The sequence below is a fragment of the Hippocampus bargibanti genome, linkage group LG02 (assembly GCF_051943395.1).
Source record: "Hippocampus bargibanti isolate YZ-2025 linkage group LG02, ASM5194339v1, whole genome shotgun sequence".
Lineage (NCBI taxonomy): Eukaryota > Metazoa > Chordata > Actinopteri > Syngnathiformes > Syngnathidae > Hippocampus > Hippocampus bargibanti.
The window spans coordinates 2287501-2302500 of NC_142735.1; the positions used below are offsets into that span (position 1 = coordinate 2287501).

Here is a 15000-nt window from a genome sequence, read left to right on the forward strand (position 1 = left end):
AAGTCATTTGAAGTGATTTTACAAATTATGGACGCAACTTGTCCGGAAGTGTCGGTTGTCCTTTAAATGTCTTTTTTTTTTTGTTTTTCAAAAATAAACAAGGTAAAATGGATTCGATTTGATCCGTGCTGCAAAAGCGAAAAATATAAAGCTACCTCAACGAAATGTCCATGATGTGTTTTTTTTTTTTTGGCACAGCCGATTCCAACTTTCTCGCCATTTTCACTTTCATCACCATGACAACCGAGAAAAAAAAAATCAATCGTGAGCATGCTCTTTAAAAGGATGTTTTTTTTTTTTCTTTTGGATTTACAGTAATTCTAGGAAAATAGACTATCAAGGATGACTCCTTTGAAATCATTTATAAAGCTTTCCCGGATGCAGACGGCTTGGCTACGAAGTAAATAGATACTAAACGAAAAACAAATCCTTAAAGTATATGCAAACACAAGCATAAATATTTGATCCACAGAGAGTAAGCTACGAATGACAAATAGAGTGATATATTGAAATTCCTGCAGCGTCACTGTCCTTTTGAAAACTCTTATTTTGAAAGTGTTTGTCCAATCCGTGGAAGATGTTTCCCCAAATGCTAGCAGTTACTGCAGTGTTGCCGCCGCTGCCTATGCAAAACGTCTTTTCGCACTCTTCCCGTGGTCGAAAATGAACGCGCTAATAAAAGTTAGCGCACCGTTGATCTCACTTTAATTCTATCTTCCATCTAAATCCCGCCCCCGATCACCCATTTAATGCGAGACGACCTGAAAATGGCCGATCTTAATGGACGTAGTAGAGCCAGTAGACCACGTTGAAGAAAGAGAAGACGGTCGGGAAGATCATCCTGGACCACTTATCGATAGAGTTCACGTCGGACAAATCCGGGATGTTGACTTTGAGCTGCGAGGCTCGTCTCCGTAGGCGCGATTTCTTCTGAGCGTGGCGCTCCAAGGCGCTGTGGCCATAGTTCTGGCGGGCCATGGCCGCCCTGCGGTATTGCAGCGTGGAGCTGTCGTAAGCTAGCATCGTGTTACGGGGATCTCCGGGCGCTCCCAAACCTCGGGACAGATCTCCGGCGCCTCCCATTTCGTTCTTCATTTCCAGGGTACTGAACAGGATGTTGTCGTCGGGAGTCATCTGTAACGTGAAGGCGCAAAGATAGGCGGAGCTAATGAGAAGCTACTGCTCGTGGGAAATCAACTGCACTATGTGGGTGTGATGTTCATCGTGACCGTTATAGTAGGTAAGACAAATGGTCACTAGCAGTACATTCTAAAAACTTCAAGGCAGTACAGTGGAACCTAGTGATAAGCGCATACTGGCCAGAGGTAGCACTTTGTATCGGTAGCAAATATATTGTGTTGATTTAATTAACAGCTGTTTTATGGGATGTTGACTTAAAGATGATTCTGATTCCGATTCTGATTTATTGTTAAAGCCTCTTGTTGCTAGCCTCTATTGGACTTGTACACCACACTTTTTTTCAGTCTGGAATGATTCAGACATAGCACTACTGAAGGCCTAGCGATAAAATCCACGGGTGGTAACATAGCTGTCAATCGAAGCGACTTCTTTCAGGCCGCAGAGGCGAAAAAATAAACTGATTAGCTCGTGTCTTGTGGCAGTATTAAGTTTATTTTGAAGGAACTGCAAGCTGGCGTCCATAATTTAATTATTTAACTACTACGTGCAACACGTTTTGACTGAATCGTAATATTTAGTGTATCAGATTCACTTTAGGGCTAATTTGCTCTTCTATTTTAACTCATTCACTGCAAAAATGTGTACACTCCAGTGCCAGGGTTATTGTCATTTTCACTCAAATTCCAGGACCCACAGAATATTGAGTTTTAGGATAATATAAAGCTTCAATACAACGTAAGAAAATGTAGTCTCTCTTCTGTCATAAGGAAAAAAAAGTTAATTCCTAAGTTATATGAGTCTGGAGTTGAAGCCTACTCGTTGAAGGGAAAAAAAACATTGCCAGAGGTCTGACCAGCGCTTTATCGGAAGAAAAGTCAAAACCCGAACAAATTCGGAAAAAGTCATATTTTCAATACCCAAATAAATTCGGGAATGGCAGTGAATGAGTTAATTAAGTCAACTACTACCACTACTCACGGTCCTGAGGTTGGGGGTTTGAATCTAGACTTGTTTGCCACCAGTTGAGTATAAGCTAAAAATCTAGCTATCTGGCTAGCTGTATAGCTATCTAGCTTGCTGGCTAGCTATCTAGCTCGCTGGCTATTGGCTATCTATTAGTTAGCTTGCTACCTTTCTATCTATTTGAGTTACTTTAGGGTTGAGTGAACGCTGGCGCGTGTGGCTGCCGCTGCTCACCCACAGAAAAAAAATATCCTGTGACTGTAAAGTGACCTTGAGAGTTTTGAAAGGCGCTTCTAAATGAAATGTATTATTATTATTATTATTATTATTATTATTATTATGAAATATATTTAAAATCCAGAAGAGGTACACATTGAATTTTGATTTAAGAGGTTCCACTGTACATATTTTAAACCACCGATCGTCTGTATGTGATCGTATAACCACGCCATTTTGACGTAACATTCCTGGAAAAGCAAAAAAAAAAAAAAAGATACAAATAAAACGCACACCACAAACTAATTACATCTCAGAATTTCAACCGGCATGGTTAAAATTCTATCGATTCACACAGAAAGACAAACGGAAGTAAATCAAAGAGAAAGCAAGGCAAAAGGAAAATGTGACGTTGAGAGGAAACTGTAAAAGGAGGCTTTGGCAGAAATGGAAGGTTCAAGGTGGGATCGGGAAAGGTGAATTAACATTTCTTCATCCGTCGCCTTACTTCCCAGGAAAATATCCCAATATCGTAGCCGTTAACGTTGAATGAGCTCTCATTGAGCGATCCCCTTATACAGTGATACCTTGGCTTACGAACTTAATTGGTTCCCAGACAGAGTGTGTAAGGCGAAAAGTGTGTATCCCAAAAAATAATTTCCCATAGGAAACCATTAAAATGAGAATAATCTGTTCCCTGGTCCCCATAAAACATAATTTTCTACTTTCTAATTTTCTAAGCCTTAAAACTACTTATTTTATGTATTATGTATTTTATGTATATTAAATGTGCTATGGTATTATAATTAAAGAAATAAACTGTACTGTATAATAAAGTTGTTTTATTTACCTTTGTGATGGTCGTTGATGGCTTGATGGAATGGAGTGGCCGGTTTCATCAGCATTAAACACTTGAGGAACGTAACCTTCTTCTTTCACCATCTTGAGGAATGATCCCTTTTAGGTGCTTTCTCTGTCATAATTTTATTTAGTTCCTCATCAATTGTGTTCCGTTTAGCTGGGTTGATAGCTTTTTTTGCATCAAGTGTACAGATGGCTTGTGCGGGTTGTTTATGGAGCCTGATTGATGGTATATTTTAACCTTGCAGTCTCCACTCTGCCTTTGAACTATCAAAGTTGAAACTCTTTCACTGTGGGCGGCCTGTTTCTTTAATATTCAAACCACCTACCCTCACTGCTGCGTTCTTGACCAATCACGTGGCTTTAAACGAAGACTGGGGGTGGGGAATAGAGGACAAAAAAAGTCGGCAGCCATTTTCTTTTTGGAGAACGGCTTCACTCTTTCTCTATCTGTAAACCCCCTGCCCTTTACTGCTGCGTTCTTGACCAATCACATGGCTTTAAACGAAGACTGGGGGCGGGGAATAGAAGACAAAAAAAGTCGGCAGCCATTTTCTTTTTGGAGAACAGCTTCACTCTTTCTCTATCTGTAAACCCCCTGCCCTTTACTGCTGTGTTCTTGACCAATCACGTGGCTTTAACCGAAGACTGGGGGCGGGGAATAGAGGAGAAAAAACATTGGCTGCCATTTTGTTGTTAGAAGAACGGGCTCGTTCGCGAACGACACATCACTCATTGAGGCAGCTCGGTGTGTATCCCAAAGAAAGTTCGTATGCCAAGGTAAAATTTTCATAAATTTAACATTCGTAAACCGAAAAGTTCGTAAGCCAAGGGGTTCGTCAACCGAGGTATCACTATACCCATATTGACTTATCTCCATTTGTATCTCAATGATTCCACTGTAGATGACTTCTCCTCTCGTGTCATATTTAGCTTGTAGTAGACGTGCACATTCCACCATGACGTTCCCTGATCCACTGCTGAAAAGGACGCTTTGATCCTGTCCACTTTCATCTAGAACTGGAGAACTGCTTCATGTCACAAAGATGGTGCAAATGCTGCAGAATGAATGACTCTCTGTGTCTTTGTGTTGTACGGAAGAGCATTGGGGCCAGGTTGAAATATATATATTTTTTAGAGATGGGGTATTATTCTGAGAAAAAAGTCGCAAATTTGCAAGTTTTAAACTCACAAATTTGCTAGATTTAAAGTCACAAATTTGCTAGATTCAAACTCGCAAATTTGCTAGATTTAAAGGTCAACCCACACATTTTTTTTGTTTCCTAACTGACATCAGAAAAACGTTTTATAGCATCTAAAATATCCAAAACACGCAGATATATTTTTAGTCAAATGCAAAACAACAATAAAAATGACAAAGTGTCCCAAAACTACTTCAAAATGACGCCGGAATTTGCAAGTTTCAGAAGTTCGTGTTCGTGACGTCACGCCAGGACGTCTTGCCTTGCTTGAGAATCAAAACAATGGCTTCAGATTCGGAGAAGATGCTTTCTTGTTACTCATCCAGTTATGAATATGATTCAAATAGTTCTGAAGAGGAAAGCATACATGTTTGCAATCGATTAAAGAAGTCCTTCCGTATCAATTCGAGCCGTCTAGACTCCAATGTAGCGCCCATATAATGCACAAGATGGCGCCCAAGCTCCATTGGAAATGGGCTGATTTGTCTGCTGGGAATTTGGGTCAACTAGTATCAAATAGTAGTCTTAGTGCAACACACAACGATTCACCATCGCGCTATTTATGTGTTTTCCTTCTAATTTCGCCATCAACACGGAACAACACGAAGTTTTCAGACCTAACAAAGTACCCAAAATGCATTGTGTGTCGATTTCTCGGTCCGGGGCGTTCCAGACGTGACGTCACGTCAGGCATCGTCATCAACTCGAAAACAAGACTTCCTGAATATTCAGCGCCAAGTCTTAAAACGTAAAATATAGCTATATGTGGTGGAATCTTTGTAAAATACGCTCAGTAGAAGTCATTTGAAGTGATTTTACAAATTATGGACACAACTTGTCCGGAGGCTTCGGTTGTCCTTTAAATCTAGCAAATTTGTGACTTTAAATCTAGCAAATTTGCGATTTTTTTTCTCAGAATAATAGCCCATCTCTAAAAAAAATATATATTTCAACCTGGCCCTAATGCTCTTCCGTAGTGTTGTCATATTATTTGTTATTTAGTGTTTGTTGTTTTTTTTTTTAATTCAAGATGGCCGCCGCGAGAGTAGCTGCCTTTACAGCAGCTCCTATATTTTGTTTCTCTACTTCTTTCTTTCCTTTCCTCTTTGCTTTATAACTTTGCTGCTGTGAAATGTACATTTATCCATTGCGAGACGAATAAAGGTACATCCAATCCAATCCAACATTTATAATCATCCATCAATTTCAATGCACAGCTCAAAGTTAAATTTAAGCGAAAGGCCGAAGAAATCAAACTACATCAGGGAAAATGTATGAAGAGTAAATCAAGCGAGGAAAGAAACGAGAAAAAAAAAACACAATGGTGGGAGTGATGCCTTAAAAAAAGTCTATGGAACTCAAAGAGATGCACAAAAAAAACAGCATTTTTTTTCCTCTGATCGTTATCGATTCAGATTATTGACATCGTTAAAGTTTTGACTTTCAAAACCTCCAGTACCTTATTTCTTTGCTCGCCTAGTCCTAATGCGGCATCGTCCACAAAGATGGGATCCCACATCGAGTCATAAGCGTCAATTTCCCTCTGTTTCATTCTGGCATACAGAGCATCATCTCTCTGAACTACATTTCCCACCAGCCACTGCAAGCATACAAAATCAGCAGCGTTACTTCTGGGAAATTGGAGCTTGCCACACTCACAATGGGAAAAGGGGCGGAGCTTCTTTGGGTATATGTCGCTGTTGTTGGCGCGATCGCTGTATTATACTTTAAAAAGGGGCGGGGTCACATCCTGGTTATTTTCTTTTTTTTCTTGCCTTGTCTTTTGAGAGAGACAGCAACATGGAGATTAAGTGTAACAATGCCACTCATTGATAACAAGTATAAATGAACTTCAAGAGGACCTTTGGTTGGTCGCATTGATCTCGAGCACGGGTCAGGAACCTTTATGACTAAGAGAACCATAAAAGTAAAATATTTCGAAATGTTTTTCAGTGAGAGCCACACACACACACACACATTCCTGTTTCAGTGGTTTTGTGAGGTCCAGATAACTCCACATAAGGAGTGAGGACCACCGTTGCTGATAAGTTTAGAGAAGATCTAGCGTTACATTTAAAAACTAAATGTCACCCCATTTCCCACTTCAACTTCTTAAAAAAAAAAGCAATAAAAAGTAGACTTGAAACTGAAATAACAGCAGGAGTGAGGTTTCTGAATGGGTACATTCAAAGTCCTCACCCCTGTGGTGAATTTGGTTAAAATATTGTTTTACTTTTTGTGGTATGAACTTTTTCCTCTCATTAACAATGCACACACACACACACACACACACACACACACACACACACACACAAACACACACACACACACACACACACACACAAGTATCCAAGTTAAATGAAAATACACACCAAAAAATCATTTTGGGTGAATTTGTGAGGACCTTTCTGAAACAACAGATGCATATATAGACCTTCTAGAAACCTTTAGAATGAAAAACTTGTGAGGACCGGCCAAAGGTCCTCACTACGTATGGTATAAAATGTTAGTGATCCTCACAAGACTAGTCATACAAACACACACACACACATTCCTGTTTCAGTGGTTTTGTGAGGTCCAGATAACTCCAGATAAGGAATGAAGACCACAGTTGCTGATAAGTTTCGAGAAGATCTAGCGTTACATTTAAAAACTAAATGTCACCCCATTTCCCACTTCAACTTCTTAAAAAACAAAGCAATAAAAAGTAGACTTGAAACTGAAATAACAGCAGGAGTGAGGTTTCTGAATGGGTACATTCAAAGTCCTCACCCCTGTAGTGAATTTGGTTAAAATATCGTTTTACTTTTTGTGGTATGAACTTTTTCCTCTCATTAACCACGCACACACACACATAAACACACACAGTGAGTAAAAAGTGTGTGTATCCAAGTGAAAGGAAAATACACACCAAAAATCATTTTGGGTGAATTTGTGAGGACCTTCCTGAAACGTTAACAGATGCATATATAGACCCTCTCGAAGCCTTTAGAATGAAAAACTTGTGAGGACCGGCCAAAAGGTCCTCACTTGTCAAAAAATGTCCTCACTACGTATGGCATAAAATGTTAGTGGTCCTCACAAGACTAGTCATACAAACACACACACACGCACACATGCACACGTGATTTCAACAAAATGTCAGAATATATTATTTAAAATAACATTGTGATACTATTCACCATTAATATGAATAGTTTTCCGTTCCTCATGATTGGTAAAAAAAAATCCAGCGCTTTCCGCTAACCTAGGTCAGCTATCCATTGGCTATCTGGCTAGCTATTAGCTGTCTAGCTGACTGGCAGTTAGCTGGCTCGCTGTGGGATATCTGGCTATTAGCTATTTATTAGCTGTTTATATTATAATAATAATACATTTAACTTCTAAACGCCTTTCAAAACTCTCAAGGACACTTTACAGCTATCCATTAGCTAGCTGGCTAGCTATTAGCTGTCTAGCTGGCTGGCTGTAAGCTATCTAACTGGCTAGCTGTTGGCTATCTGGCTATCTATTCGCTATCCAGTAGCTAGCTAGCAGACTTTCTATCTGAGTTACTTCGGGGTTGAGTGAACGCTGGCGCATGTGGCTGCCGCTGCTCACCCACAGAAAAACTTTATCCTGTGACTGTAAAGTGACCTTGAGAGTTTTGAAAGGCGCTTATAAATGAAAATTATTATTATCATCCAATACAAATTGTGCTTTCCGCCAACTGTAGCCCAAACAGGAAATGAACTGCGAAAAAGCGAGAATATGTATTTTGTTTTATCGGCGAACCAGATGCAATCATCAAAAGAGCCATATATGGCTCGCGAGCCAGAGGTTCCCGACCCCTGACCTAGAGAGAAGAAATCATTTGCGAGAAGCATACACAGACACACAAATACTGATAGAAAATAGGCAGAAGTTATCATATTTAAACATTTCATGCTGTTGTATGCTTAGTTGGGCGAACGCAAGGCCCACAATGGAAGCATCGAAAATATGGGGTCAATCTGAGGTGAACAGAAAACAGCCTGTTAAACTGTCATCTTCATGTCGGAGAGCTGGCCTTGGGCGGAATTTAGGACTTCACAGGAAGAGCTCCTTAACCAAGAAAGATGGAAAGACGACCCATTAAAATGTTTATGTTCTGTTGGTTTATGGGTGTTGGTTCTTGGAACGTCAAATCAACAAGACTATGTTTTACTAATGTATCACTTAAATTCGCATATACTCTCAATAAATAGCATGGCAGAGGGCTGAAGACGTCGGTCATGAATGGCTGCGACCCTTACCTTGTTGGGGTCAGGTCGAAGCTTCTCATTATTGGCCGTGGCCGCCTTCTCGGCCGCTTTCTTTTGCCGTTGCGGGCCTTGGCCGAAGAAGATATAGTTGACAAAGGCGTACTCCAGCAGGGCGAGGAAGACAAAAACGAAGCATCCCATCAGGTACATGTCGATGGCTTTCACGTAGGGGATCTTCGGAAGCGTCTCTCGCAAGTGAGTGTTGATGGTGGTCATGGTCAGCACCGTGGTGATTCCTGGAGATGATTAGGGAAAAGAACCAGTTGAAGATGAGTCATTTCCAACCAGTGAAAATTGATGCAATCTTTCTATGCTGGTGACATATAATGTCAGGCTAAATTAACTCCTTTTCTACTTGATGGCAGAATCCTATGAAGCTGTCTGTCCAACTGCTGCATTCCACACAACCGAAAATGCGTCCCCCCTCACGGGAGGGAAAAACATTGCCAGAGGTCTGACCAGCGCTTTGTGCATGCCCTCTATTTATTAGATTATAATAATAATAATATGAAAACCTTTATTTGTCTCACAATGGAGAAAATTACATCATGATCACTGTTCATATCACTTAAGAAACTGGTACATTCACTGAAATACTTTTAATAGTTCATAAATGCGTCTGTGTAAGCTCTAAGTCGTACAGGAGTGGTCCATCGGTGAAAAGGTTTCTTCAGCCATCATCTGTACCTATTTGAAGGTGTCGGACGAAAATAGAAGTTTTTAGGAAGGCTACGCACACTGACCAATACTTACTTTTTGATTCTAACCACTCTCTACAACACAAACTAGGAGTTATCAGAAATCTCCAGCATAAGGCTAAACGAATACCGACAAGCGTCGAAGGTAGAGAAAAGGGGTCAAAACATATCACTCACAAACTGTGGGTACCCTCAGGGGTCTTTTAACAAATGTCAGAAGGAAAGAATAGGGAATGAAACCAAAAATTATGACGATACAAAAAGGAGAGGAGTAGCAGTACCTTACATTGCACGATGGGAATTTTAACCTTGCATTCTCCACTTTGCATGTAGTTGAAAGGTAAATTTTATGGAAACCCGGGAACGGATTATTCCAATTTAATTGTTTCCTATGGGAAAATTATTTTTGAGATACACACTTTTCGCCTTACACACTCTGTCTGGGAACCAATTAAGTTCGTAAATTGAGGTCTCACTGTATTATTATTTTTTGTCTTTTTTTTTCTACGTACACGCACACTGCGTTTGATACAGATTAGTCATCTGCATGCACAATCTGCATTTGTTCAGATTCACACGTATTATAAATAACCCAGCGCTTTATGCAGCTCACAGCTTCCTGTCTCATTGGCAGTGCACTCACTTGCCGCTGCATTTTTGCAGGATGCCAGATCTTGAAATCTGCATGGCTCCCACGATGTATTTTCCGGTGTATAAGGCGCACCCCCAATGAATGGAGTATTTTCATAGAGTTAAAGAACTACCATATTTTCCGGTTTATAAGGTACACCGGAGTATAAGGCGCACTAGTGTATAAGGCACACCCCCAATCAAGGGTGTGTTTTCATGGTGTAAGGAAATACCGTATTTTCCAGTGTATAAGGCGCACCGGAGTATAAGGCACAATGGAGTACAAGGCACACCCCAATGAATGGTGTATTTTCATAGCGTTAAGGAACTACAGTAAAGTCTCGTTATATCGATATTCAAGGGAGTCCGAAAAAATATCGATATAACCGGGACTATCGATATATCCGACCCTGTTTGCATGTAATTTTCTCCGTGCGTGCATAGAAATAGTATCGATATAACCGGGACTATCGATATATCCGATATCGATATAACCAGACTTTACTGTACCATATTTTCTGGTTTATACGGTACACTGGAGTATAAGGCGCACTGGTGCATAAGGCGCACCCCCAATGAATGGTATATTTTCATGGCATAAGGAAGTACTGTATTTTCTGATGTATAAGGTGCACCGGAGTATAAGACGCATCGGAGTATAAGGCGCACCACCAATGAATGGTGTATTTTCATGGGGTTAAGGAACTAATGTATTTCTGGTGTATAAGGTGCACCAGATTATAAGGTGCACCGGAGTATAAGGCGCACCCCCAATGAATGGTGTATTTTTATGGCGTTATGGAACTACCATATTTTCCAGGGTATAAGGTGCCCCGGAGTATAAGGTGCAATGGAGTATAAGGCGCACTGGAGTATAAGGCGCACCTTAAATGAATTGTGACTGTATTTTCTAGTGTATAAGGCGCACCATAGTATGCAATTGAGTATTAGGTGCACCCCCAATGAATCGTTTATTTTAATCGCGTTATGGAACTACTGTATCCTCCAGTGTATAAGGCGTACCGGCGTATAAGGCGCATTGGAGTATAAGGTGCACCCCCAATGAATGGTGTATGTTCATGGCGTGAAATGAACTACCGTATTTTCCATTGTATAAGGTGCACCGGAGTATAAAGCGCATCGGAGTATAAGGCGCACCCCCAATGAATGGTGTATTTTCATGGCATTAATGAACTAACCTATTTTCCAGGGTATAAGGCGCACCGGAGTATAAGGCGCACCCCCAATAAATGGTGTATTGTATTGTCATAGCGTTAATAAACTACTGTATTTTCCAGTGTATGAGGCGCATCGGATTATAAGGCGCACCCCCAATGAATGGTGTATTTTCATTGCATTAATGAACTAACGTATTTTCCGCTGTATAAGGCGCACCAGAGTCTAAAACATACACATAAACGCTCAAAGCTCTGAGCTTCGGAGTCCATCACAAAATTGAGCTTTTGTTTTCGCATGGCTCGAAAAAATGAAAAAAAAAAAAAGTATTCTTGTAACAGGGCTTCATTTTGCTAGCCGGTTGAGAGACAGACGGGCCGAGAGCAAGACAACACGCTTCAAGGTCGAACCGCTGCGTCTCACTCGGTATGTATGAGTCATGCATGGAGTCATCTGAACAACAGACATTTAGCTCGGCAGCCTATCCCAGCCTAGCTTAAAGCTAACCACCAAAACAGTCAAAACACACATCAGACACGCGGCAGACACAATGTATGTGAAATGGCTTTTTTTTTTATGATGTAACTGGTTAGTTTAGGGCAGGCGAGCTATCCTTACCCAGGGCCACTCTGGCGGCAGAGGCATCGTAGTTGATCCAGAAGGAGACCCAGGATAGGATGGTAATCAGGATGGAAGGCATGTATGTCTGCAGGATGAAGTAACCGATGTTCCTTTTCAGTTTAAAGCTGAGGGACAGGCGGGGATAGGAACCTGAAGGAGATTGAAGGAATCAACCAAGATGTCCCTAATAATGCCAAATTTGAAATTAATTCACACGAATGACGTTTTGTGTTCACTTTTATTAGCTTGGTCGCCGATCTGCTTTCGATGATCGGGACTAAACCGTTTCTACGATAAGAGTAGTACACTGATCCCATCTTTTGGCCTCGTGGCGTTAAGGAACGACCATATTTTCCGGTGTATAAGATGCACCGCAGTATAAGGTGCACTGGAGTATAAGGTGCACCTCCAATGAATGGTGTATTTTCATGGCGTAAGGAAGTACCGTATTTTCCGGTGCATAAGGCGCACCAGAGTATAAGGCGCGCCTGAGTATAAGGTTCACCAGCGTATAAGGCGCACCAGAGTATAAGGTGCACGTGAGTATAAGGCGCACCTGAGTACAAGGTTCACCAGAGTATACGGCGCACCTGAGTATAAGGTGCACGTGAGTATAAGGCGCACCAGAGTACAAGGTTCACCAGAGTATAAGGCGCACCTGAGTATAAGGCGCGCCTGAGTATAAGGCGCACCTGAGTATCAGGTTCACCAGAGTATAAGGTGCACCACCAATGAATGCTGTATTTTTTCCGCATACATAAGGCGCACTAGAGCATAAGGCTCACTGGCGTATAAGGCGCACCCCCAATGAATTGTATATTTTCAAACCTTTTCAATATATAAGGTGCACCAGAGTATAAATTGCACTGGAGTATAAGGCACACTGGAGTATAAGGTGCACCGGAATATAAGGCGCACCAGAGTTTAAGGCGCACCCCCAATGAATGGTGTATTATTTTTTTTCCATATACAAGACACACTAGAGTATAAGGCTCCCCGGCATATAAGGCGCACCCCCAATGAATGGTGTATTTTCAAACTTATTCAATATATAAGGTGCAACAGAGTATAAATTGCACTGGAGTATAAGGCACACTGGAGTATAAGGTGCACCCTAAATGAATGCTGTATTTTCATGCCGTTAAGGAACTACAATATTTTCCGGTGTGTCAGGATAACCGGAGTATAAGATGCATCCGAGTATAAGGGGCACACTAAATGAATAGCATATTTTCATAACGTTAAGGAACGACCGTATTTTATGGTGTATAAGGCGCGCCAGAGTATAAGGCGCACTGGAGTATAAGGCGCACCAGTGTATAAGGCGCACCCACAATGAATGGTATATTTTCATGGCATTAAGGAACTACCATATTTTCCGGTGTGTAAGGCGCACTGGAGTATAATGCACACCCTAAATGAATGGTGTATTTTCATAGCGTTAAGGAACTACCATAAGGTGCACCAGAGTAAAAGGTGCTCCGGAGTATCAGGCACACTCCCAATGAATGGTGTATTTCCACTGTGTTATGGAACTACCATATTTTCCAGTGTATAAGGCGCACAGGAGTATAAGGCGCACCCAAAGCAAACAACAAGAACCGTGAATCACATCCACCAGCTTCTTATTTTCATTTTCCCTGGACCTGCGCAGAAGTATGAAGACTGTGTTGCCTTGTTGGTCATGTGGAATTTTAAAGTTGCTTCAACCACTAATCGGTTCAACCCCTTGTCGCATCTATAGGCAATTTTTTTAGTTCATTAACCTTGCAGAAAAACTCGGTCAATTGAGAATGCAAGTCATTAAGCAGAACTTAAGTTTGTCTTTGGATACCTGTGGAGAAAACCACCTTCGTGGAGATGAGTTTATAGTCGACGATGGAAAACTGAGGCAACTCTATCCTGTCCACGCCAGATACTGCACCTTCTCCTCCCCGCCAGTAGAACTCGATATCATCAGTTGTGTAGCCATCTGTTGAGCACAAAAAGCTAACGTTTTCATATGATGAATTCCACTGTGGTGCATATAAATAGAGCTGGGAATATTATTTGACTGGATTTTAGTTTTTAGCAAAGCAGCTGAATACTTATGTTTCACGTCAGGAGAGCACTCACAAACTGTGGTTACACTCAGGGGTCTTTTAACAAATGTCAAAAGAAAAGAATAGGGAATGAAACAAAAAATGCTGAAGATACAAAAAGGAGAGGAGTAGCAGTACCTTACATTGCTGGGGTTTCTGAAAAACTACAATGAGTCCTTTGGCACACACAAAAATTCCTACTTATTTCAAACCGATAAACACTTTAAGACAAAAATTAGTGTATCCAAAAGATAAGCTGCCAAATGAAAAACAAAGTAATGTAGTTTATTCAATACATTGTAAAAATGAAAATTGTAAAGAGCAATACATTGGGGAGACTAAACTATATTATTTTAGTCTTATATTATTGAAAATATGACCATATCACTAGCCGCTAGTAACAAAAACATACTGGCCATAGCTAGCACACTGTATCGAAAGTGAGCTGCATAAGCATAATAACATTGTGTTGATTTAATAGCACTTTTGTCAACCCAAAATGGCTGAAGGAAGAGAAGAAATTGATTTGGTTGCAGATTTACTGTTCAAGCCAGTTTCAATATGGACTTTTCAAGAAAACCTCTAAGATGTACAACCCAGAGCTCCTTGAGACACTTTATGCAAAAAGCTATCCATTCCATCAAGCCATCAACGACCATCACAAAGGTAAATAAAATGACTTTATTATATAGTACAGTTTATGTAATTATAATACCATAGCACATTTATTTTACATAAAATTATTATATTTATTATTATATAAGTTATATTTTGTGTAGTTTTAAGGCTTATTTAGTTGACAATTATGTTTTAATTAGGACATGGGAACGGATTATTCTCATTTTAATGGTTTCCTATGGGAAATTAATTTTTGGGATACACACTTTTCGCCCAACACTCTGTCTGGGAACCAATGAAGTTCGTAAGCCAAGGTATCACTGTATTTCTTTTTGGGAAATTGAGCAATCCAAACAAATCATGCATGCAAAAACCAATGACGGCAGTCCCTGTTGTTAGAGCACGGAGGCTATCCGGCCTTTTTTAAAACTCGTGTGTGTTAAAAATGCATCAAGTTTATTAAGTCAAGTGAGAGTTCTCGGAGCTCATTAGTCTGAATAAAATAGCATGT

At 40.5% G+C, this 15000-nt stretch overlaps 1 protein-coding gene across 2 annotated transcripts in view; it reads right to left on the reverse strand.

The window, feature by feature from the left end:
• Nucleotides 1-15000, reverse strand: part of gabrb2a (gamma-aminobutyric acid type A receptor subunit beta2a) — a 49337-nt gene that overhangs the window by 2202 nt on the left and 32135 nt on the right. The window contains exons 6-10 of one of the 2 annotated variants that reach the window (XM_089020302.1): nt 13625-13762; nt 11788-11940; nt 8657-8901; nt 5842-5982; nt 1-1134 (exon numbers count right to left, since the gene is read on the reverse strand). The exon at nt 1-1134 is cut by the window's left edge and continues 2202 nt beyond it. In XM_089020302.1, the coding sequence (XP_088876428.1) occupies nt 778-1134; nt 5842-5982; nt 8657-8901; nt 11788-11940; nt 13625-13762 (1034 nt within the window). In that variant the 3' untranslated portion in view covers nt 1-777. The remainder of the gene's footprint in view (nt 1135-5841; nt 5983-8656; nt 8902-11787; nt 11941-13624; nt 13763-15000) is intronic. The other variant, XM_089020312.1, reaches the window with a different exon arrangement.